This window comes from Maniola hyperantus, chromosome 5, assembly GCF_902806685.2.
Source record: "Maniola hyperantus chromosome 5, iAphHyp1.2, whole genome shotgun sequence".
In the NCBI taxonomy this organism is placed as follows: domain Eukaryota; kingdom Metazoa; phylum Arthropoda; class Insecta; order Lepidoptera; family Nymphalidae; genus Maniola; species Maniola hyperantus.
In genome coordinates, this window is record NC_048540.1 from 2,347,754 (window position 1) to 2,375,193 (window position 27,440).

The window sequence follows — 27,440 nt, forward strand, 5'->3', positions numbered from 1 at the left end:
GTAATTTAAAATTAATTTTATTTTTAACTAATTAGTTAATTATACATTATTTTTTGATGAATAATTATACCTACCTCGATTATCTTTATCTTTACTTTTTTACCTCACTGTTAGCAGTAAGAACACCCATATTAAAGTGAGATGCAAGATGCTCGTACTGAAGACTATTCTGAGTAGGTACCTATTGTTTTGCCTCGTTATCAAAACACAGATTATTATTGTTATCAAAAATACCTATACACATTCCGAATGACATCATCATAGGTGCTCCCTACATTACAACAAGCCGCCTAAAGAAATAAATAATTTACGTCCAACTATGTAGGCCCTTTTACCGGCCCCACCTGAACATATATAAATCTAAAGAACAGTGTATTATCTAAAGATCATTCTGTATTGGCTGGTATACATTAGGGTTGCTACCTGTGACTTTAACAACTTAGTAGCTACAAACAGCAAGCAAACAGTGTTTGCTCTAGACTAGCACTAGTGACCTAAGCAACAGCTATTGATTTGTTTGTAGTTTTTTGTAATAAAACTTCTTTAGGTGCAATTTGCAACTTAAAAATGGCCTCTAAACTGAACAGCTTTGTTTTGAAGTCGTGATCTTTCATCGAGGTGTTTCAAAGTGTAAAAAAAACTCTATTTTTTACTTCTTACATGATGTGTGATAAAAAAGCCTTTGATGAATTGTTTTCAAAATGAAATCTCGCGTATTTTAGTTTTAGAGATAACACGCACTATTTTTTACTTTCATGACAGACACTTTACTTTCTTTTGAAAAAACAATAGATTCCATAGCTAATTTTCGCTGGATGATTTCGTAACAATAAGACAAATCTCCGATAACGTCGGAAGGTACCATAAAAGTAAAAATTATTTCCTAATAATTATCATAAGTTACATTTCTAAAGCATAATATATTATGCGATGTTTTGATATTTATCAAGTTTACAATAAAAAATCAAAAGTTACATACAAACAAAATGTGCCAACCCTATTCAGCACGTTCCTTTTCGTTATAATCCCTTGAACTTGAGCGAGCGAAATCGCCGAGGTAAACAAACGAGCAACCCGTTGACGCGCATTTGTCATTGGGAAGCCGTAACGCAAACGCGTCGCTCTAGCGCCAGTGTCACATGCGCTTCGCGGTTTTTAAACGAAACATACGCGTAACTGTCAAATGCAAATTAAAAACAATTGTTTTTTTTAATTAAGTGTTCGAGCTGTGAATGTTTGTTTCTGTGATTTATTAAAAAAATGTGTTTTAGTTTGTCGTTGGTTTGTTATTATTGTGATTCATGAAGGAAATGACCGATAAGAAGTTTGATAATGATATTATGAGTAATTTTTCTGCAAAATAATGCAGTTATCAAAACTTATGGGAAATTAATAGTAAGTACTAGACCCTAGCAAGGTTTTTAAACTGCATCCCATATAGGATTTATGAATTAAAGTGCCATAGTTTCTATTTTTTTAATGCCTATCTGAACTTTTAGATGAATTGTATTCGGAATTCAAAATGTCCATGTAGCCTGTAGGTACCTACATAGAATTTAGTAAGAAAAAACGATATACCTACCTGCCTACGAAATAATATCTGCTCGTTTCAATATAAATCTGAGCCCGTTTAGTCCGCGACAGGTTAAGATGGCAATCGGTTTATGAGGCGGGGGAGGCCCCTCACACCCGCACGTCACCCGCGCCGGGTCAGTGCGGGCCGCATGTGCGGGGCGTTCCCTCACCGAGTGCCATCTCGACCTGTCGCGTACCTAGGTACTATACCTACCTACCATTTGGAATCCCGAGACTCGAGTTCCAGTGGATTGATTCCAATTTTCAGTCATTATTGGATAGGCCTTTAGAGTTTAGACTCTTCCAAGACGGTTTAGAAAGGCATTAATTACTACAACCGTAAGTTAAAAAAATTAAGTAGGTAGGTACCTATTAGCTATGTCTTGTGTGAACTGCGATCATCCTTTAGTTTAGTAGGTAACTAGATAGGTACTTAGTTCTTACCTAGGTATAATACTTATACTAGAAGTACCAGAGATAAGTAATTTACTACCCTCGGCAACCTGGGCGGTCTACTCGGCTTCTGGAGTGAGCTTGGATGGCTGGAGTGAAGACTTCAGCGGGGAGGGGCAATGCACGCACAACAGACGGAAACGTTTAAGTGCGGAAACCAGCCCAGAGCGAAGAAGAAGAAGAGAAGAAGTAATTTACTAAATCGTAAGAGGTAGCTAATCTCTGATAGAACTTAGTTTAGGTTCGTAGTTAGTAGTAGGTTATGTAAGTAGTACCTAGGTGCTGCAGCCACACGAGTAGATATTATAGACCAGAGGGGAAGCTTCATACTAGCTCACGCACACCACGACGTGCCACGGACGCCCCGTGCGCTCAGTTTGGCGGCAAACGGAGCGTCCGTGACACGTCGTGGTGTGCGTGAGCTGCGCTAGAGTGAGTGAACCTTCAGCCAGCTGCTAGTATGAAGCTTCCCCTCTGCTATATCTGTATCGTGTGCTGCAGCTGTGTAGGTAGGTACCTATTTAAAGTTCTTAATTCGTTGGTGCAGTACCTATTGGGTAGACCGTACGAGGTAAACGTTCTTCCACATAGTAAATGAATAAGTCATGACTAATGAGGCATTTCTACGCATAAACACTAGATAGAGTATGAATCAAGACCACTAAAGTCTCAATGTTTGAAAATGGTTCGTACCTACGTACCTACGTACCTACCTACCTTCGTATTTTCACGAATCTACTATTCCGAAAGAAACTCGTCATTCAGACGAAAGTGTGACTCAGATTTGCGTTGGGACTTCAAAGGAATTTGGTTTTTAAGACAAAACAGAGTAAGTACAGTACGCGGCTGAAAGTGGTGAACATCGGCCTTTTTTTTTTTTAAAGAATATTAGCTATGTTAAATGACTAATATTCCCCTTTCCTCTCCAACTAAGCGTCAGGCTTGTGCTAGGAGTAGGTACGACAATAGTGCAACGGGCGCGGTTTCAGCCGTCGACGTTTCGGTTTTCACTTTTCAGTCCACTCCTTTACTCGTTGAGCTATTGAGGCTCTGACTCTTTAGTATGACATGTCAGCTTTGTAGAGCGTTGTCTTTGTCACTCATACCCATAAGACGTTTTGTCAGTCTCAACGACCGAGACAGTGCTCTACAAATCTGCTATCGATCTAAAGATCGATGTTCATGACTTTTAACCCCGTACCGTAATGAATTTATCCATATTATTCCATCATCATGATCAACCCATCCATTATTATCATCGTCAACCGATAGATGTCCACTGTTGGATGCGTCTTGCGCCGCCTAGCCTGAAAGCCAGCGGCTCCCTGCGACTTTGATGTCGTCTGTCCACCTGAAATCACGAAAAATCCTTCAAAGAGTACCTATGAATGAGCTAAGTCTGTAGTGTTTCACTAGGTAGGTACCTACCTAACTACTTGATATTCATTCTGTTCTTTTTGAAATCGGATAAAAAACCTAAACTTCTAATTTTAATTTAATTTAACTAGCTATGCCCGCGTCTTCGTCCTCGTAGATTACACTTTCAAACCCCTGTTTACCCCTTGGGATTGAATTTTCAAAAATCCTTTAGCGGATGTCTACGTCATAATAGCTATCTGCATGTCCAGGCAGATCCGTCCAGTAGTTTGAGCCGTGCGTTGAATGTGTTGACAGATCAGTCAGTTAGTCAGTCATCTTTTCCTTTTAAATATAGATAAATATCTAAGTAATATTGCTAATTTAATTTAACAATGTAAAATATTATGGAATTTAGATGACATAGGTACGTATTGTAACCCTAATATTACCTACGTATTCAGAATGGGATATGGGATAGGATATTATTTGGGCAACTGCCAAGATCAAAAATATGGTTTATGTTGGTCACTTATCATAATCTTGCAATAAATTCTGTTACTTTGCGAATAATGGAACTAAATCTGTACCTACACTGTTATTTATTGGTTCACATAATATCATAGACGAAAAGTTAGATGACTGCAAAAACTAGTCTAGACTCTATCTATATTTAGCGCCCCGGCTTCGCACGGGTAGCTTATAACAATTTTCGTAGGATCTCTAATTTTTGTTAAAATAAAATATAGCCTATGTCACTCAGGAATAATAAAGCTTTCTACTGGTGAAAGAATTTTTAAAATCGGTTCAGTAGTTCCAAAGATTACCCCCTACAAACAAATTTAACGACATTTCCTCTTTATATAATAGTATAGATAAGTATAGAAGTATAGATTTACCTGCCTAGAAGTTACAGTTTGTAGGGGGGGCTAAATTTATTTCTCGTCCGCCAGTTTAAAAGATTTAAGCGGTGATAGCTTACTAGTTAAGACGCAGGCCTCCTCTAACTTTTCGGGGTTATGTGCGTTGATGATGATGGGGGCCCCCAAGATGCGCTGGTAAGGATTCAGGGTTGATGCTCTGGTCCAAGTTTGATGAATTTCGCGTCTATAACCCGATTTTGTCGGCGATAGCCGTTAGAAGCTCGGTTTTTGCCTGTCACGCGTTCTCGCGGAGCGCTCGCGGTATGTGTCAACTTCGACTGACAGCTGTAGTGTTGCCGTTTTAGTAAGAGGCCACATAGGTAAACCCCGACCGATTGTAATAAAAATATACGAATGTGGAAAAGACGCTGGTTTGTGCTATGATTATAAATACATCAAAAGTACGGAACAGCATGTGTAAGGCTTACTACAGATCGCGCGGCGAGAGTTTGGCTTTGACCTTCGGGTGGAGGGGATTACTGCGCATGGGTACTGTCACGCACACAATACTTTTCCTTTTTTATGTACCAGGTTGGATATTTGAGTGGGTCAAAATTCATGTACAGTGGTAATAATGCTAGAAAATAATACGAAATAGATAAACTTCTTCATTTATTAAAACTATTGATAGTTATTTTACTTATATAAAATGTTTATTTCCTTTTAAAGTTTACAGAGACAGCGATGAAAATTCTAAATAATTGTTTTTTAATAAAATTATTTATTCCAAGATACATGTAAAATTGGTACATACAAACAAAAGAAAACTTAAAATAATTATTAAATACAAAAGTTAACATTAAAAAAAAGTCTTAGCAGCAGTGCTATTCAGATTCTTATATAATAAACAATTAACGAAAATAGCAATTCACTTGTGAACGTGATTGTACAAACAGAGGCAGGGAACGACTGGAGCAGTGGAGCGCCAATCAGAGCACCGCGTGCGCCTACACACCCGCCCCGCACCCCACTAATTGCCCGTTGATACCCAATTTCTGATTTCTGCGCAATAACGGTCAAAGCCAAACTCTCGCCGCGCGTACTGTACATAAGGCTAACTTACTTTCTACATGAGCAATAGCCATTTTTCTCGTCGTTTTTATTTTTGCATGAAATTTGGAAGGGCATAGCTCGAAAACGCAACCGAATTGTGATCAGTCCTTATACGGCTTGCATGAGCACAACTAGTACTTACTTTCTATTCCATCACCAGCCATATATATTATATATCCATTGCATACCATGTAATTTTTGGTAAGGATCACGCATGTTTCAGGCGCCATAAATACTTATGTCAACCACTCAGGGCCGGCAGAATAGCATATTTGTCTTCAGAGAGTTGCCCTCAATCCTCTGAACACAACAAAATCCATATCGGTGATGGTTACCAAATTTGTTGTGACCCCCTAATCCAATACGTGACGTGCTGAGTACACTCATTACACTAACGACATGCATGTCCGTAGAACTACTAGTTCACTTCTCAGCTATAATAATGTTCCACTAGATGCGGCGCTTCATAGTAACATGTTCCAACACCTCTAACGAACAGCGCAGTCTGTTGTCTGCGTCCAGTGTCCGCACTAGTTGTCACGTCAATTGCATACCGTTTTAGACGCAGTCCGTTTCTACGAACATAGAAAAGTTGGAACAGACTATAGATACTACCCTAATAATATTATGATAACGTGAATCAATCTTCTTCTTCTATCTTCTATATATTATACTAGCTTATGCTCGCGACTTCGTCCACGTGGACTACACTTTCAAACCCCTATTTCACCCCCATTGGGGTGGAATTTCCAAAAATCCTTTCTTAGCGGATGCCTACGTCATAGTAGCTATCTGCATGCCAAATTTCAGCCCGATCCGTCCAGTAGTTTGAGCTGTGCGTTGATAGATCAGTCAGTCAGTCAGTCAGTTAGTCAGTCACCTTTTCGCTTTATATATATATATATATATATATATATATATATATATATATATATTTTATTTTTTATTTAGATAGAAGATAGATAAAAGGAAAAGCTGACTGACTGATTGATCTATCAATGCACAGCTTAAACTACTGGACGGATTGGGCTGAAATTTTGCATGCAGGCTATTATGACGTAGACATCCGCTAAGAATGGATTTTTAAAAATTTAACCCCTAAGGGGGTAAAATAGGGGTTTGAAATTAATGAAACGCGGTTGCGAGGAAAAGCTTGTAATAGCTAAAAAGTAATCGCGCAAGCATTTTTACAATCGAACTACGTCAAAAAGGGCTTACGATTGACAGGAGTGCGGACACCGATATTTGTTGGAACATGTTACTATATGAAGCGCCACATCTAGTGGAACATTTGTATCTCTGCTAGTTCTGTGTGGTTCTGTACACAATGCTATGTCAATGGAACACCGATGTTCGTTGGAACTTGGAACATGTCGTTACTATGAAGCGCCGCATCTAGTGGAACATTTGTATCGCTGCTAGTTCTGTGTGGCTCTGTACACAATGCTAATAATATTATGTCAATGGAACACCGATGTTCGTTGGAACTTGGAACATGTCGTTACTATGAAGCGCCGCATCTAGTGGAACATTCGTATCGCTGCTAGTTCTGTGTGGCTCTGTACACAATTCTATGTCAATATTTACTTGGTTTAAAAAGTCAACAACGAACTGTTTTGTTTAGTTGCACTTAGAACAAATTGGTTCGCGGAACTAATTCGCTTCTAAACAGATTAGGTTAATTGTTTTGAGATTTCCAGTCACAGAAAATATTAAAACTTCTATTTTCTGAGGAGATTTATCAAATTAGCTAGGTAATAATAATAACTGTGCAATTTTAACAAGAGTAAAGTATCTACCTGATACCTATATCATTGCATAAGGCGTCAATTGCTGGACATAGGTCTCCTGTAACGACTTCCACACGCCACGGTCTTGCGCCGCCTGAATCCAGCGGCTCCCTGTGACTCGTTTGATATGTTCTGCTCATTATCATATGATCAGCTGTTTGCAGGGTTGTTACAATGGAGTTACAAACAAATTCTTTAAGTCCTTATATTATTATCCACGGATATCACTTATAAATAAATATAAATAAATAACCTTTTATTGCAGGCGTATCAACCCATAATTGTGTGTTAGTACAAAAACAATAAAATTACTTAACCTATGTTAGTACTTATTACTAGCTTAACTTAACAACTAATCCTATTTAATTAAAAACCGGCCAAGTGCGAGTCAGGCTCGCGCAAGGAGGTTTCCGTAGTACAGGCGTATTTTTTCGACATTTTGCACGATAAATTAAAAAGTATGATTCATAAAAATAAATAAAAATCTGTTTTAGAATCCACAGGTGAAGCCCTTTCATATGACACCCCACTTGATATAGTACCTTACTTCGAAAATTGAAAATCCTAATTATTAGTTTATGACCACAATTTAATTTTTTTTGTGTGAGATAACCACAAATTCACAGTTTTCAGATTTTTCCCCGAATGTCAGCTATAAGACCTACCTACCTGCCAAATTTCATGATTTTAGGTCAACGGGAAGTACCCTGTAGGTTTCTTGACAGACCTTATAAAACATTCTTCCACTCCACTAATGTATGGTACGCGACAGACCGACATGACAATCGGGTTCAGGACGCCTCGCACACCTGCACAGCCCCTGCGCTAATCCAGTGCGGGATATCGCGGGTGACGTGCGGGGTGCCCCCCCCCGCCTCATACCCCGATTGCCATCTCGACCTGTCGCGAACTATACCTACACGGTTTTCTAATAGGGAAGTTTAAATCATTTACGTACAGAAATGTTTACGCTTTTAGGAGCATCTGTTAGAAATATTTATATTTCATAATGTCTACTAGAGTTGCTCTTTAATATACAGTTATCTGTTGTAATAATTGAAAATGAAAATGAAAATGAAAATCTTTTTTGAAAAATGAAAATGAAAATGAAAATCTTTTTTATTCGTATAAACTTTTACAAGTGCTTACGAATAGTCGGATGCATCTACAACTGGTTCGGAATGCCTTTCCTGCCGAGAAGAACCAGCAAGAAACTCGGCGGTTGCTCTTTTCAAATATTTGATATAGGTACAAGATTATGCCATGTATAAAATAGTATTTGCAGTCTTGTGCTTTGCTGGAACGAGCTGCAGGTCAAATCCACGCTCTTTTATCATTTAGATAATCTTCAATTGTGTAATATGCTTTTTTCAGGAGCATATTTTTAATAGATTTTTTAAACTTGTGCAAAGGTAAGTCCAAAATAGTTTGCGGGATTTTATTATAAAAGGTTAATTATAAAGATAGGTATACCTGAGTACTTTTTCACTGACTGACTCATCAATGCCCAGCCCAAACTGGCAACCAACCATTTCAGGCCACACATCGGCAGTTCCTCTGGCGCTTCAAATGTTCATGGGCGGCGGTAATCACTTTGTAGGTTACCCACCTGCTCGTTTACTCGCTATTTCTATTTTTTTTAAACCCCCTCGACCTCGAAAACTAAAATTTTACACATTGGTTCCCTTTATAGGTAAACTAGTTGATACCCGCGTACAATCTGGGATAGAATTCACCATATTTGCTCTGTGTCAACTGTGACAACCTCCCTGGCGCAGTGGTAAGCGCTGTGGTCTTATTAGAGGGAGGTCCTGGGTTCGATCCCTGGCAGGGATTTGGAATTTTATAATTTCTAAATTTCTGGTCTGGTCTGGTGGGAGGCCTCGGCCGTGGCTAGTTACCACCCTACCGGCAAAGCGGTGCCGCCAAGCGATTTAGCGTTCCGGTACGATGCCGTGTAGAAACCAAAGGTGTATGGGTTTAATAAAAACTGCCATGCTCCTTCCAGGTTAGCTCGCTCCCACCTTAGACTGCATCGTCACTTACCATCAGGTGAGATTGCAGTCAAGGGCTAACTTGTATCTGAATAAAAAATAAAAAAAAACTGTCAAGTCAAAATTCAAAAGTACGAAACTGCACTTTTCAAATGACAGTTGAGACTGAGCCAATAATATGTCGCGTCTTTTCTCATATTGTACGCGTAATACAAAAACTTTGAAGATTATGCTAATACATATCTTAAATACAAATCTTAAACAGTTGCTAAACCGCCCGCTATGTGAGCTTAGTTCAAATACTCATTAGAATTTCAATACAAACTTGTTCTCAGAATCATTATTTGCAAATAATATTGAGATCAAAACAATTAGAAATCAACTCTAAAACTTACACATTACGATGGAATTTCCTTTGAACAGTGACTACAAAGTATCATTGTCTTCAAAAGTTATTGTGCTGTCAAATATCATAGCTAAAAAAGGAACATGTCAAAATAGCGTTTATCGTTGGCGCGCTGGTGGACAGCTGTCAATTTGATGTTAATAGGAATAATGGGGTAGTTTTAAAATAACTATGACCCTGATTTGTCAATCAAATCTTCTTTGTTAATCAAATGCCTATTTACATTATAATATACTTAACCAGTGATCTCTCCCCGGTAGTGTCGGATTGCCATCCCATGATCGGAGTGAACTTCGAGAGAGAAGTAAAGAGAGACTCACTAATTGTGCACTATAATAATATCTCCAATGTAGCTGAAGATAACCTGCGTGTACCAAAAAAAAATTCTTCAATGTTTCTTGTCTGGCGCTTCTGTATGTCTGTCTCATTGTCCTGGCGTTTTATGTAGTAGGTACATCCTGGCGTTGGCGTACACGTAGGCCCAACCGCAAATGAAATGAGACCAGAGTAAGAGAAAGAAGAGAGAAATAAGAATGTTCCACATCAGGAGCTGTAATAGTGACCCCCATACCTACTAGAAAACACCATCATCATCAACCCATCGCCGGCCAACTACTGAGCACGGGTCTTCTCTCAGAACAAGAAGGACTTCGCCTTTGGCCATAGTTTACCACCTTTGAAAACATTATGGAGAACTCTGAGGCATACCAGTTTCCTCACAATGTTTTCCTTGAAGGAAATCAGTAGTTACCCATATTATAAATGCGAAAGTGTGTTTGTTTGCTGGTTTGTTGGTTTGTCCTTCAATCACGTCGCAACGGAGCAACCGACTGACGTGATTTTTGCATGGCTATAGTTAATTAAGGACCTGAAGAGTGATATAGGCTACTTTTTATCTAGGAAAAACAAAGAGTTCCCACGGGATTTTTACATAAATCCACGCGAACGAAGTCGTAGGAATCAGCTAGTTTCTAAACAATTAAAATTATCTGGTTCTTACTTCTTCTACGGATCCCCTCATTTCTGAGTTTATCACGTAGAGTAACTCCGAACATAGCTCTCTTCATCGATAGTTTCAGTTCCTTTGATATGTTTAGAACATTTTATCAAAGTCGTAAGATCACCTATGACCCGCGGTGCAAATGCCGAGGTCAAGGCGCGCCTACCCCGAGCTGACATAAAGCCAAAATAAAGCTTTATTCGCCGATTGTTCTTTACGTCCTCATACCACACCAGCCCATAAACAAGCTTTAATTAAATTAGCGACACTGTTTTTATTAATACTGTCGTGCCACATGATTTTTTCTTTTATAGAAATAAATATGCCCGCGACTTCTTCCGCGTGGATTTACGTTTTCGAAATCCCGTCAAAAAACATCCAAACATCCACACTTTCACATTTATAATATGACTAGCGACCCGCCCCGGCTTCGCATGGGTGCAATGTAGATACTAATGTGGTGTCATTGAGGTGTCATTGCCTCGGAAACTCTCAAATGAGAGGATTTTTTTCCGACCCTATTCACATATTTCAATTTCTCTAGGGATCTCTAATTTTTGGAGGATAAACTATAGCTATAAACCTTCCTCTTGAATCACTCTATCTATTGGTGAAAACCGCATTAAAATCCGTTGCGTAGTTTAAAAGATCTACGCGTTCATACATTACATACATACAGACGCGGGAAGCGACTTTATTTTATACTATGTAGGGATTAGGATTAGGATCAGGACTAGCTTATTCCCGCGACTTCGTCCGCGTGGACTACACAAATTTCAAACCCCCATTTAACCCCCATAGGTGTTGTATTTTCAAAAATCCTTTTTTAGCGGATGTCTACAACATGATAGCTATCTGCATGCCAAATTTCAGCTTGATCCGTCCAGTAGTTTGAGCTGTGCGTTGATGCATGTTGACTGACGTCAGTCACCTTTTCCGCGTACTTTGGCATTGGTCGCGTACTGTAGCTTAGTTAAGGCGAGTCACCGAGGCTAAGTGGAAAAAACTGGTTCGCTAGATCAAATGTTTTAGGTATTTACTATTAAATAACGGCCTTGCTAAAAATATACTATATACCTAAAGACATTGTCTAAGGAATGTGCTAATTTGATACACAATAGGAAGTACTTCACTCGATCAAATAAAATCTTGAAAGAAGCTAAAATAAAAGTCTAAAACGAGTTATTTAATACTGAAAGTCTTTAAGTTCTACAGAGAAGCTGCTAAGTTTTGGTTTTCAACAGGACTTCTATAATTTGTTAAATTCAAATTTAACGTTTGAAACACAGAATTTGAACGTTGCAAAGCGGTTTAATTACAAGCCGCGCTGCCCGCCTCGGTGACTCGCCTTAAGCTTACTATTTAGTTAAGCTTAGTTAGTTAAGCTACTCATTTTGTACACTTTCCGTAGGATACGATTTCCTGAATAACATATTATGAAGTAGGTTAGAGGCTAGAGTGCATAAGAGGAGGATTAACGCAGTGATATGAAGATTGTGAGGCTTCCGAGCATATAGGTCGGTGGAACTGTTACTCACAGACCTTGGACATACTAACTCACTTATTGTTTGTGTAAGCAGAATGCATAATAATTTATCTATTTTAATTTTTTATAACCAGACTAGCTGATGCCGGCGACTTCGTCCGCGTGGAATTAAGTTTTAAAAATCCCGTGGGAACTCTTTGATTTTCCGGGATAAAAAGTAGCATGTGTGTTAATCCAGGCTATAATCTATCTCCATTCCAAATTTCATCCAAATCCGTTCAGTCGTTTTTGCGTCCACATCATCCAAACATCCACACTTTCACATTTATAATATTATTAGGATTAGGATTAGGATGCCGTGATAATTTTTTCATCTCATCATCAATCATCAGAAATTTCATCCAAACTAATCCAGAGCGGCCAGCCGGTATAATATAAACTTGAACTGCAAACACATAGTGTTAAAAACAAACATGAAAATCGTCAGCAGTGAGCTAATTGTGTCCAATGATAAGGCTTTGTACAGTAGGATGTGATAACACGTTACTATGAATAAGACCTAACTGACCAGAGGACAATGAATTTTGTTACTGTCAATATAAGGTGCATTCTGATTTAAACGTTTAAGACTGATAATTAGGCGGTATGATGTGTCAGGAATAAGTTACGTATGTAATAAGTGCTGAGGACATAATTATTTCAACGGACTTGAAAATTGAAGTTTGATGTAATAAGTATGTGCAGGTGAGGTGAAGTGAAAAACTCGCACACTGATGAAAAGAGTAGATCGTGTCGGGAATCACGACACTACTGATCAATCAGAATTTTTAAGACATATGTGAGGCGAGGTGCCTAAATTAAGATTATGAATTCAGATTATGAATTCAGAGAGACATTCCGGCTGTGTAATGCCAGCCTAATAAGTGCTGAGGACATAATTATTTCAACGGACTTGAAAATTGAAGTTTGTTGAAAAAAGTATGTGCAGGTGAGGTGAAGTGAAAAACTCGCACACTGATGAAAAGTCTCAGAATCAGTTATATCAACCAGTACCATACCAGTATCATACCAGTGTCCGTAATATTTCAGGAAGCTGAGGTTAGAATTTAGGATCGAGTGTAGATGTTTAATCAAAATCGGTAAAGTATTGAGCTTGACTTGACTTAAACAAAGCCTTAAAAAAATTGAAGCATAAAAAATGTAATGCAAATCGGTTAGTGTCGATCGCTTGGATGATTAGTCTCTGCTTTAATTAATAAAGATTCACAAATCGACTAGTAACGGAAGCGTCCAATAAGAAAACTTGTATCGCGATTGTCGGGCAAGTCAAGTGGTATAGTAGGAAGTTCTAATTGAAACAATCGCCGCTGACGAGCTATTGTTTCTGTGATACATGCACGCTTTTAACTGAATAAACCTGTCGTTAAAACTTACATGACAATAATTAAATTACTATGCACTGCCCTAATTCTAGTTGTATAATTTGAAAGTTGAAAAAGCAAAAAGCAAGGAGAAAAGTTGAAATAAATAAATTACAAGAGTGCCGAATCTGTCAATTTACACAATAGTCAATAGTGATCAATAGAGACCGGATTATATGTAATTGCATATTCGCATATGCATTTGCATATTTTAGCCATTCTCAGCGGTAATAGGTAGCATATTTTACCTAAGACTAGTTATGATGCATATTTTCGGTACATTTATAATATTTTTCACTCACCCTGCGTTCCGAAATGCGACCAAATTTAATAACACTCACAAAATATAAGGGCTTAGCTATTGAGTAATTATGTATATTTTCCTACATACCTGAAAGTATTTAAAAAAAAAAGATTCTGACGAATTGAGAAGCTCCTCCTTTTTTTTGAAGTCGGTTAAAAAGCTTGAAACTCGCGGAAACCCAATCAAAGTTTGTGTCAAATTGATAGTTTCATTACTGTACCTATTATCGCCTGACGCCTATCAAAAATAATTTACTAATTGTATGCTGATTTTGAAAAAAATGAATACTTACTTTTCTCTTTTTTTGGGGATTCCTAAAATTTATCATTTAATTTTGCATATTTCAAGCATTTTTCATGCATATTTGTATGCATATAACAAGCTTTTTATGTTGCATATAATCCGGTCTCTAGACTGATGAAATATAACTGAGATCAGTCCATCCGTTAATGAGCTGCGATGCCATCAGACACACTTTAAACTTATAATACTCTTTTTTCTACGACAATTCTCGCTAAATCCAAGAATTTCTTAGTTACGAGTATTATAATAAAATCCCTCACCAGAGTCATCAACACGAAGCTTGGATGATGCAATTAGTAGGTACTTATTTTACAAAAGCCTTATCATCATGTTCTTCTAACCCTCCGTCGAACTTTAAAAGGGTGTAGGGTACCGTATAGCGCAACATACTCTGTGGCAACATTACTATTTTATAACCTTTAAGTTCAATGTTTTATGTCTATAAGGCAGAATGGTTGAACGGCATATATTATAAGCTTAGAGTCAATGAATGAATTTAAAATATGTGAACAACGACCTCTCGGCTAGGACTTGTATTTTTTATTATTTTGTTCTTAGAGGCTAGTATTGTCTGAAAATGTTCGCATAATGTTGTAATGTAATGGATTATTTTATCTCTACTTGCTATCACTTGCGGCTTTTATGAAATCCTTGTAAATTATAAGATTTGGGAATAGGTAAATACTAATAAAGACATTTAAAAAATGTAATTTATTACCTATTTTGAATTAATTATTTGATTTAGACAATAATTATTACTGATATCTAATCTCAGCAAATGTACAGATTCATAATCTTCATCATTATCATTATCTTCTCGAAAGGCACGCTCCACCTTAGGCTGCATCATCACTTACTATTTGGTGTGATTGCAGTCAAGCGCATGTCTAGATATAATTAAGCCAAGCAGAGCATGTTTTATTTTAGTAGATATGGAAAATATTCTTATTGGTGATCGAAAACCAAATTGGATGGTCTATCATTTCGTTATCTAAATATACAGGGTTACAGGAAAAGAGGACACCATCCAGTTAAGGGGTTATAGTACAGGACATTAGCTATTAAACGACCCCTAAAGTGCTTATGCGAAAGTGTATCGTTTTCGAGTTATTCATTTTTTTTTTCTTGGTAAAGGGGTGCCAATTTCAACTCAACATTCAACTTGCAAATTTTCTGTAAAAATTACTATGGCACTTATCCTGCGGATTATTTTAAAAACATCTACGTTTCGTTAGCTATCCATTGGTACAAAAAAATTACAAAAAAAAAACATAAAATCAAGAAAAAATTACACAACAAAGAGACCAGGTAGAAAAATAAAAAAATGAATAACTCGAAAAAGATACACTTTCGCATAAGCACTTTAGGCGTCGTTTGATAGCTAATATCCTGTACTATAACTCCTCAAAGGGATCGTGTCCTATTTTCCTGTAACCCTGTATAAAAGGAAAAGTTGACTGACTGACTGATCTATCAACGCACAGCTCAAGCTACTGAACGGATGGGGCTGAAATTTGGCATGCAGATAGCTATTATGACGTAAGCATCAGCTACGAAAGGATTTTTGAAAATGCAACCCCTAAGAGGGTAAAATAGGAGTTTGAAATTTGTGTAGTCCACGCGGATGAAGTTGCGAGCATTAGATAGTTTAAGTATATTTAAGAAATATTTTTTTAGCAAATAGCCCTATTTTTCTAAATCCTTTTTCCTAATTCATTATTTCTCAGCTTTCGTTGCAGCGACGGACTTCCTAACACTTTTCATAAAGTGAAGCTAAAACTAGAATATTTTTAACGCACAGAAATACTTGTCACTATATTTCTAAAATACATTAGAATAGCAGGCATATAAGGCAGTGGTCCGACCGCCGCCGCCGGCGAGAAAACGACTAACTATCGGCGATTTTCTCTTTCAAGAAACGCACAATAAATTTACATTCCGTGTAAACGAAAAAGATGCATATATCAAGAGTTGCTCTCTGACTGTTCACACTGCCGGCTTTACTAGTTTTGTCGCCGAGCGACGAGCTTTCAAAAATAATCTCGCTCAGCGATATTCGTTCAGCGATGCTCGCTCGCTTGAACACGTGTAACGCGCGCAGTTTTGCCCAGGACTGAGCGACCGCGGGCGAATGACGCGAGTGATCGCTCGTCGCACTTGCACACTCGCTTATAGCCCGGCGACAAAACTATCGAAACTACACACTCGCTTCCCGCTGATCGCCAAAACGTTTATAGTTTCTAGTTCTCGTTTATCGTTCATCGTCGGCGGTCGGACCAATGCCTTAAACAAGTTTTACAGCAGCGCAGTTAGAACGTTATGCTGACCGTTTATGGTTTTATTCCTTTTTTAATGGGACCGGAACATTTAACTAAAAGCTAAGCTAGGGTTATAAAAGTTTCAACTGGAATTTTATGAAAAGTTATTTTAATGGGTGACAGATTTGTGCATGAATGCGATCTCATCTAAATCAGTGATGATGAAGTTTAAGGTGAACCACCTTTCTACAGTGCGACAAGGAACTAACGTTGCCGTCAAGTGTCCCCTTTGTTCTTGTTTGAATAGTCTAAGCCTTTGATCTCGAGCAGCGCCCAACTGTCAATGTCATTCAAGTGCCAAAAGAGCCTTGTCGGACTGTACTATTGTACCGCAAGCCATGCATCGCTGCACCTGTATGTAAGTAATATGAATTCTACGGACCCGTACGAAGCGATTTGCCGCCTCGTTTCTAATTCGAAGGATATGGAACGCCCTTCCGTAAAAATATTTAAACCTATTTACATCAATAACTATGGCAAAATTCTCATAAAACTATGGTAACTTTCCAAGAAAAAACGGTCTTCCTTCATGAATCCCTCACACAAATATCACCATTAGCTATAGATAATAGTGCTTTCAAAGACTGAATCGAAACCAAACCAAAGTTCTCTTGAAAAACAAGAAGATACCAAAGAATAAATGCCTCCAACGGATACTGCTCGCGACGACGGCATGCTGTGCCTGTCAAGACACGAGAACTGCCCCTGGGATGAGGCCCTGAAGTCTGCTGACCTGACCTGGACAGGTCTCCAGTACACCTGCCTGAAGATCCTACACTTGTACTGCAAGGTCTTCGAGAGGGAAGATGTGTTGGAGCTGGTTATCAGGTGAGATACTCTGCGGCTACAATAGGTTACAAACTTTTTGCTTCAAATGCCGTTATATATATATTTTTTTTTATAAAAATGGCGAGCAAACGAGCAGGTGAGTCACGTAATGTTAAGTGATTACCGCCGCCCATGAACATTTGCAGTACCACAGGAACCACCAATGCGTTGCCGGCCTTTCAAGAATTTCTTAGTCCGCCCTTTGAATAACCCCATGTTGTAATCTAATGGGAACACCGCCGAAGGGTGTTCATGGATACGGAAACCAACTAGAATTTGGTTTTCTGCCATTCTGGGTGTTCATACCTTGGTAACATTTCAATAAAAACTTAAGTTTCCAATTCAGGGTTTGCTATAGGTACACATGAAAAATCCACTACTTCTTCCACGATATGTGTTTCCTAGCAATTACAACCCGGGTATCTTTAAAACAAGAGTGAATAGGCATCTTCTAGGCAAACGCGTCCCATCTTAGGATCAATCATCACGTTCCATCAGGTGTGATTGTGGTCAAGCGTATACCTATAATGAATTTAAAAAAAACTTACTTCCTCAGTAAATGGCCTCTACGACAGACTTTGTAAAAGTATAGTCTGCGACAGGTCGAGATGGCAATCGGGGTACGAGGTGAGGGGACGGCCCGTACACCCGCACTAGCCCGCACCGAATTAGCGCGGGGCTGTGTGGGTGTGCGGGGTGTTCCCTCTCCGATTGTCATTTCAACCTGTCGCGTACTATAGTACAAGCTTCATGAACCAGCCATGGCACGTCACACCTATATTTTCTTAATAATTCCTACGATGCCTATAGGTATCTAAAACTTGATTGTTTCGCTAAAATTAAGGGTTTAGAAATGACTTTAGAAATTCCAACGGGATTTTCAAAAACGAAGTTGCGGTAAAAACTAGTCAATCTATAAACCTAGATTTTTAGTTAATCTGTTCCACCAAAATAACAGCTTGCATAATTGAGACGTCTGTACGCTTTCTTGTAATTTCGACACTTTATTGCTAATAAAATGTATTTGCGCTGAAAAATGCGGGTTCGATTTAATTATTTTCTTTAGCATTTGATGTATCGTCTTCAATAACGACCGTGGATCTCCAATATCAGCAAATGCCACGCTCATTAACTAGGCCATCAACGTGTAACGACCACCCGATGCCAAGTTTAATACCCACAAAAACATTTAGTGCCCCCATGATCGGCCATTCCGATCGAATTGAGGAAACCAGTACAGTACTGGTTGTTTACCTACATTTTATAGTGTTTACGTTACTGATGATCTACAGGAAAATAATTGTTTGTTAAGTAATACTCAGTTTATCAGTTGTTATTTTATATGCTATTTTAGTTGTTATTTTTTTAATTTTCCTACTTCAAATCTGTGGCAATGACCGATTTGGATATCATTTTGCATGATATAGATAAAGTTACATATTTTTCTCTTAACTATTAAAATTAGGTATCTATATTTTCTAACTAGATGATGCCTGCGGCTTCGCCCGCGTGGATTGAAATTTTTAATATTTCCGTGGGAACTATTTGATTTTCCGGGATAAAAAGTAGCCTATGTCCTTCCCCGGGGTGCAAGCTATGCCTGTACCAAATTTTGTCAAAATCGGTTGAATGGATGGGCAGTGAAAAGCTAGCAGACAGACAGACAGATAGACAGACAGACACACTTTCGCATTTATAATATTAGTATGGAAGTATGAATTGATTTGATCCGCTAGGATATGGAATGCCTTTTCGGTATTAGTATTTCCATTCACTTGTCATAGAGGAACTTTTAGGTCGACAGTAAAGAGGCATCTTCTAGGCAAGCGCGCTCCAATTTAGGCAACACCATCACTTGCCAGCGGGTCTGATTGCAGCCAAGTGCTAGTTTATAAATTTTAAGTTTATAAAGTATAAGTTTTTCCTGAAAATGTCAAATGTATCTTCCTTATACATGCTTCACACGGTTCATTTCAACCAACCTCACGAACCGCTACGCTGTGAAACGTTCATCCGGCGTCCTTGTTTCCTGCCACGTATGACTTAAGTACCCTCAAAGAAAAAGTGAATAGGCATCTTCTAGGCAAGCGTACCTAACTACATCATTATTTTTCATTCTTAAGCATGTTTGTCGTCTCGTGCAAGCCTTGCAATGAAAAAAATCTGTTGGTACAGTAGCCTGTAGACAACGGCTTTATAGAGCGTTGTCTCTGTCACTCATACCTATGTGACGTTTTGTCGGTCTCAACGACAGAAACTACGCTTTACGAAACCGCTATCTCTTTCCAAAGGTCCAAATTTTCTGCCGGCTACTGTACCAACTTAGTCCGTGAAATTCGATAAGATCGCAATGAAATCTCTAGCAATCATTAAATTCTCCAGATTTTATGAGTAAACTTGGCTCTATAAATACTAAGAAAGTCACTGTTCGTCATAAGGGCCAAAAGAAAAACAATCGTGAAACATAAAACTTAGGAATTCCGCTGAAATGACACACCAATAAATAATATTTAATGACCTGTGTTAATGATTTCACTGCGTTCATAAATTCGAAGTCCAAATTACTTTTTTATTAGAAAAAAAGCGTTTGACAGTTTATTGCTCGAGATTTTTTCGTAGTATCGGAACAAACCACTTCATACTGTTATGTTGATTCTCCCAATATATCCTTTTGTTGGTCTTGGCCTCCATCACAATTTTCTTCCATTTATCGCAATTCTTCGTTTGTCTTCTTCAGTTTGTTCTCCTCAGGTCTACGCATTTTAGTCAATGCTTTTGCACGCTGTTCCACTACTAAATGCTGAATTCCAATTAATATATTATGAACTAGCTTTTTGACAAGATTTTGTTCGCGTAATTCATATCCTGTACTTAGAGATAATGTAGCTATCAATCAGTGAAAGAATTTTTAGTATCAGATCTATGTAGTTCCGGAGATTACCCTATATTCAAGCCCCCTCCTCCCTACATTTAAACTTACAAACTTTACGTCTTTATAATATTCGGTACTTATATAAATGTACAATTTTATTGTAGATATATTAATTTTGTATTGAATACTACTTGGGTAAGTTACTATGTGATGGGAGATGACCTCTTTTAAGCACTCAAATACGCTTTTTTTCACAATACCAACGTCGACAAATAGTAAAAATGGGCGAAGAACAATCGTAAAACATAGAATTTTAACGCATTTTGCAATAATGACTCCCCGTTATTTCAGTCATACGTTTATAGATCGAGATCGCAAACTGCTCTTTTTATTCGTAAAAGCATTTTAACAGTTTATTGTTCGAGTAATTTGTACGGAATCCACTGAAACAACATAATGCAATGTCTACTTCATTCAAACCACAGTCCAAAAAAATCATACAGTGACTCGACACCTTTGATGTTTGAGCCGGCATCATTAGACACTAGTCGCAGACCGTAGGCACCTATGGCTGTTACCGTACTTCCCCAACTACCAATAAGAAAAAATAAACTGAGATATGCAGTTGGGGCGAACAATGCCGATGCGGCAGTGCAAAGAAGTTTACACTCCGTACGATGGCTCTGTCTAGAGATCTTCATCAGTCGACAGTGACGGTCTTACCCTTGATGTTTGCAGAAGAATCACTAAACAAGTACCCTCGTCAGAAATAGTTTTTTTAAATTCATTAGAGGCGCATGGCTTGTCCACGATCACACCTGATAGGAAGTGATGATGTGGCCTGAGATGGGACGCGTTTGTCTAGAAAGTGCCTATTTACTCTTGTTTTAAAGATACCCGGATTATAATTGACAGGAAACACTGATCTCGGAAGAGTGTTCCAGACCCCATGCGTATAAGGAACGATGACGCAAAGGTATCGTACGCGTAGATGGAATGTTGACGACATAGGGGTGGAAACTTGCCCGGTGTCTTACGGTACGGTGGTAGAAAGTTGAAGGGGGACAAGATAGAACAGATCCTGAGTGCACTCCGAAATAAATCCTGTAAAAAAATTAGAAAAATTAAAGTGGCGTATGTTGTTGGTGAGGACCCTCCCGCATTTCGCTTCTCATAACCTACACGATGGGTCCTTTAGGTCTGGACTCTAGACATCTACGTCGCGTCGGACGACTGTATTGCCTGTTGGTCTTTAGATTGTGGTTTAACCGTCAAACTGTAATGGTCTAATCTGCTAATGGTCTATCATTGTTCCGTGAGTGTTTTTAAATAAACAATACTCGTTAACTATAGTTTGCGTTAACGTTGCCAACTTGCCCTTTGCAAAGAGTGACATGTTTGTTTTATCATTAATGAAGTTTTGGGAGTAGATCAAAACATCATGATGATCAAGGTTGGGATAGAATTGATTAGAGATGGTGACGGGCGAGGGAGATGGTGAGGATGGGGAACGTGGAGAGGGAATGGCCCTCCCCGTGAGCCCTAGGCCTCGTGAGGATCTGTGGATGATGGACGCGGGGTGGTCCGTCGCGTGCTGTGGTTCCGGCATGCCTCTGACGGTGTTTGGGGACACGTAGTGCCTCAGTGGTGGGTCTGCTGTGGCGGACATCCGCTGGCGGAGTAACGAGGCGTTGTTGGTCCCTTGTGCTCCGTCGTTAGCGGTGGGGTGGAACTTCGTGAGGTTTTTAGTCGGTAGGAGTCCGACATAGCCACTGTGCACCCCCGTGGCCGGTGGTATCCATGATGGATTTTCCTCACGAGAAAAAAAAACCGGCCAAGTGCGAGTCGGGCTCGCGCAATGAGGGTTCCGTACTACAGTCTTATTTTTTCGACATTTTGCACGATAATTCAAAAATTATGATGCATAAAAACAAATAAAAATCTGTTTTAGAATGTACAGGTGAAGACCTTTCATATGATACTCCACTTGATACTATAGTCACTCACTTCGAAAGTTGAAAATACTAATTATTAGTTCATAACCACAATTAAATTTTTTTTGTGTGATCTAACCCTAAATTCGCGGTTTTCAGATTTTTCCCCAAATGTCAGCTATAAGATCTACCTACCTGCCAAATTTCATGATTCTAGGTCAACGGGAAGTACCCTGTAGGTTTCTTGACAGACAGACAGACAACAAAGTGATCCTATAAGGGTTCCGTTTTTCCTTTTGAGGTACGGAACCCTAAAAAGGATTACTTAGAGACATTCATAATGATACAATACATTACATCCATCTTTTCAAATGTAGATAAAAATAGAGAGAAAACTAGGGAGCCCGCAGTACTTCAATGAAATCGTAGCTTTATGGTACATTTATGTAAATAATACGCATTTGAATATATTTCCGCTAAATTCCACACCTAATGGCTAAGCATTAGCTTCTAAACAGATGTAAAGTAAATGGCAATAGATCCAGGGGCTCGGCATACTCTTTCCATTAGTCGCAGAAAGCGCGCCAAAGGTCGCAGTCAAGGGTGCAACTAATCTGGAACTGACTGAAAGCATACTACCTACATACTACTAACGGTTAACCCATTGGAGCTTATTGATTATTTTGTAGACGTCAGTAAAAAGTTTTTGTTTCCTTTGAGTGTATGTAAAAAATAAAAATGCGTTTTTTTTAAATTTTCGTAAAAGTTGTGTATAGCCTGGTATAGCTAAGCTTTGGCTGAAAATATAAATCTATATATATCAAAACCGGCCAAGTGCGAGTCAGACTCGCGCAACGAGGGTTCCGTACTACAATCGTATTTTTTCGACATTTTGGACGATAATTCAAAAACTATGATGCATAAAAATAAATAAAAATCTGTTTTAGAATGCACAGGTGAAGACCTTTCATACAACTTAGTGTGATTGCAAAAGTAAAAAAAGTACACGTACATGTAATATTATGAGCTTGCAGAATGCAGATAGATCTAAACTCGGTTCCTCTAAGAATGCAATAGCCCAGAACACGACCTTTTTAATGGCTTCTGATTGCTTCTTGAAGTCGTCAAGAAGTATATATTTATACTCCTTTCAAACAAACTAAATTTTGATATTAACGTTTAATAAGTAAAATATTTGGAACGTGATGTTGTCCAACAGATGCCAGACGCTGGGGATAAATTAAACGATACTGTTCACAAATCTTAGTCTCCGCGCAAATGGGCCACAAAACACAGACACCGGTCATGGCTGTCGCGCGCCACGTCCTTTAGTACGCTCCTTGGCCGCTACTAGTGTTCGGTGGCCGCTACAATTTGTAACACTCTCCTACTGTAAGTAGCGAGTGGTCACTACTGGTAGCGCGTCGCAGACGCAGCGTAAAATCAGATAAAACTTACTCGATTTTCGATATTGACATTTTCAATATATTCTGTAAAATTGAGGAGATTTTATTTGCTGGCAGCCTTTCTTCTACAACTACGCCCCCCTGTAAATGTCACTCAAGTGCGAAAAGAGCCTTGTCGTACTATAAACAGCTTCAGTCGCCAGTCTTCGGTGGCTGTGTTTCGTGGCCCCTTTGCGCGGAGCCTTACGTATAGCAATAAAATTAAAATGTTTGTCTTTATTTGTGAAACCGATCGATTTTTTCTGCTGCAGCTGTAATTTTCCATGTTCTCTGTCTTTGGCTTCTACCTTGCCATGGTTTCTTCTCTTTATGTGCCTCCTTAGGTACTGAAGGCCAGAAGACGGTCCCTGGGGGCCGGGAGCCCCCCGTTCATTTAACCAAATTGCGAATACCTACCTAGTTTTGGGTAATATTGAAAAAAACTTCGCGCTCGCTTCGCTCGCGCTTTATCATTTTCTGAATACCTATTGTTTACGTAACTGGTATTGTTGGTTGAAGTTTATAGATTCTTGTGAAGCCACAGGAAGTCGTTTGATAACTAGTACAATGATTCGCAATGAATCCGTGGCATTTATCTCAAGTTTATAAGACAATAGATTTATGGTTGAACACGAATATCCTTTTGATCTCGCCCGGGCGTGTCGAGCTGGTCCGTTAGCGTCAATGTATCATTGATGTCTAGTCGTGGCGACCTTCATCTGTCAATAGTGGACTAAGAGCCTGCGAGGGCCAGACCTTCGTTATTTTATAAAAGCTTAAAGTTTCTCTGCGTATTGTCCCCAACACAGGGAGGAACCATCAGCGACTATGAAGTTTGGATCATGGTGGCTTTGGGAGATCAAGTAACAAAGGTGTAAAAAATCTTTTAGGTCAAAGTAAAAGTGTATTTTTTTATATTCTCTTCGGAATAGTATTAGAAATCACAATTGATGCATTGCCAGACACTTAGTATCGTGGTAATTCAAAACTCAAATTATTTATTTAGAATTGGTAAAATTTTACGCTTCCTGATTGTCAATTTTTTTTATTTGTAAGATGATATGATAAAGTGGTGATAATTAATACGTACTTAAAACTAAAACTACGAGGGTCCCAAACGCGCCCAGGTCTGAGAAGAGCCCACATCAAACTCAGCCGGGGACAACCCCCTTAAACTCCAGACAGCCAGACACCCTTAAACTTTAACAAATTATTAAAGTTGACTCATAGTCGCTGATCGTTTTTCCTGTGTTGGGGACAATACGCAGGGAAACTTTCAGCTTTTATAAAATAACGAAGGCCTGACACGCGCTGGCTCTTTGTCCAACAGTATCTTATCCTTTGCCAAGAAAACGTTCCATCATAATAATTATTTATTTAAATAAACTTCCAGCTGCATGCACTGTTTTGTATCGTAAAGCTTAAATACTTGCAACTCGCTTGTTTTCTGAAATACCATGTTATGTTTGTAAATAGAAACAGTTTTGATGACTCTCTCTTTAAACTCTTGTGCATGATCATCTGTTTTACAAGAGAGTAAAAGGAAAAGGTGACTGACTGACTGACTTATCTATCAACGCACAGCTCAAACTACTGGACGGATCGGGCTGAAATTTGGCATGCAGATAGCTATTATGACGTAGGCATCCGCTAAGAAAAGATTTTTGAAAATTCAACCCCTAAGGGAGTGAAATAGGGGTTTGAAATTTGTGTAGTCCACGCGGACGAAGTCGCGAGTATAAGCTAGTTATTTATGAATCTTTTGGTAATGGTCTCTCTGTGATCGTTTCTTCATTGCTAAAAACTGCTTTGATCTCTCTTTATAATCGTTCCATCTTTGATACATTTTATGGTGTTGGTTCGAATCCCACCTCGAACGCATTTAATGTTATTTCATCGGCTGTTGATTGTCATTTTTGTGATGGTATACTAAATCATCATCATCATCATGATCAACCCATCACACCACCATCACTCTGAGAGGAGACCCGCGCTCTGTAGTGAGCCGGCTCACTACAGAGCGCGGGTCTCCTCTCAGAGTAAAAAGGGTTTTTGGCCATAGTCTATCACGCTGGCCACGTGCGGATTGGTAGACTTCACACACCTTTGATAACATTATGGGAACTCTCAGGCATGCAGGTTTCCTCACGATGTTTTCCTTCACCGTTAAAGCAAATGATATTTAATTAATTAAAACGCACATAACTCCGAAAAGTTTGAGGTGCGTGCCCGGGCTCGAACCCCCGACCTCCGATTAGAAGGTGGACTAGGCTATCACAGCGTATCACAGGTGTACTCAATAGTGCATAGGTATCTACATTGCGATAAGGCTCTCTTGCCACTAGAATGACATTGACAGGGGGGCGCTGTTGGAGAACAAAGGCTTAGAATATTCAAACAAGAACAAATGGGACACTTGACGGCAACGTTAGTTCCGATTTTCCCCACGCGCCAAGAAAACCTTGTCGCTAAGGAAGCGTCAATCTCTATGTGACTGACATTTTTTTATAAATTACTATAATTTGTACCTCTTTACAAGCCTTTACTCTCTCTATCTCTCTGAGAGAGATAGATCTCTACCTAAAGAGTTAGTCTAAAGAAATTATAAATAAGTAGCTATCCTTGTGCAATTTTTTATTCAAATTGGTTCATTCATCGATACACCTAAGTATACTATAGTAGCCCGTAGCCGACAATAGCAACGTTTCACTGAAAGAATGAGATGTTTACCAAACAATTTGTTTTACTCAATATCATTGTTTATTCTTCCGCCGCTGATAAACACGTTATTTATGAACATAAACATTCTTTCACGAGCCAAAAATGTATGTTTTATGTTTACAATTTTATTGACACTTGCACAGGATTTTTGTATATAAGCACACGATATAGACCAGAGGGGAAGCTTCACACTAGCTCACGCACATCACGACGTGCTACGGACGCCCCGTGCGCTCAGTTTGGCGGCAAACGGAGCGTCCGTGACACGTCGTGGTGTGCGTGAGCTGCGCTAGAGTGAGTGAACCTACAGCCAGCCGCTAGTATGAAGCTTCCCCTCAGATATATCTACTCGTGTGATATAAGTACTGAGTTTTGTGCTTCCTTTCTTCAACCTTCTCTTTGATAGGTAATGTTTTGGCTCTTTTACGTTATTAGAATTTTTTATTTTACATCACTTGTCTGTGAAGGAAAAGCTGTGGTAGCTGTGGAAGGTTATAGACGTCCGCCTTGTAATCGGAGGTCGGAGGTTCGATCCCGGGCACGCACCTCAAACTTTTCGGAGTGACGTGCGTTTTAAGTAATTAAATGTCACTTGCTTTAACGGTGAAGGAAAACATCGTGAGGAAACCTGCCCTGAGAGTTCTCCATAATGTTCTCAAAGGTGTGTAAAGTCTACCAATCCACACATGGCCAGCGTGGTAGACTATGGCCAAAACCCTTCTCACTCTGAGAGGAGACCCGTGCTGTGTAGTGTGCCGGCGAGGGGTTGATTACGATGAATCATTTAAGCGTTCAAGTCAAAACCTTGAATATTTGTTTAAATTTTCAAGCTCAATGATTGATTTTGCTAATACGGAACCCGCATCCAAAACACTATGAAAACTTCCGCATTTAATCGATCGATGTGTGAATCCTTGATACGCGTATGAATGAATGAACGTAAATAAAACCATAGTTTTGTTACGCTGCCCACGTAAATACAGATTAAACTTATAAATTCAATTGTTGTGATTGTGTGAATCAGTACAAAAATACAGAACGCGGCAGAAAATAATGTACACCGACCTTTAGAATGAGATAGCGGTTTTGTAGAGCATTGTCTCTGTCGTTGAGACCGACAAAACGTCACATAGGTATGAGTGTTGGAGACAACGCTCTACAAAACCGAAATGTCATTCTAATGACCGATTTACATTCTTCCAGTGCATCCATAAAGTTCCATCCAACTCCGTATTTCAACTGGAAAGCTTTAAAAAAA

General features: G+C 38.9%; 1 protein-coding gene across 1 annotated transcript in view; it reads left to right on the plus strand.

The window, feature by feature from the left end:
* Positions 1-1,082: 1,082 nt before the first annotated feature.
* LOC117982478 (uncharacterized) overlaps positions 1,083-27,440 on the plus strand; it is a 112,664-nt gene continuing 86,306 nt past the window's right edge. Inside the window, 2 exon segments of the mRNA XM_069498652.1 lie at positions 1,083-1,399; positions 16,948-17,210. Coding sequence (XP_069354753.1) covers positions 17,023-17,210 — 188 coding nt within the window. The 5' untranslated portion in view covers positions 1,083-1,399; positions 16,948-17,022.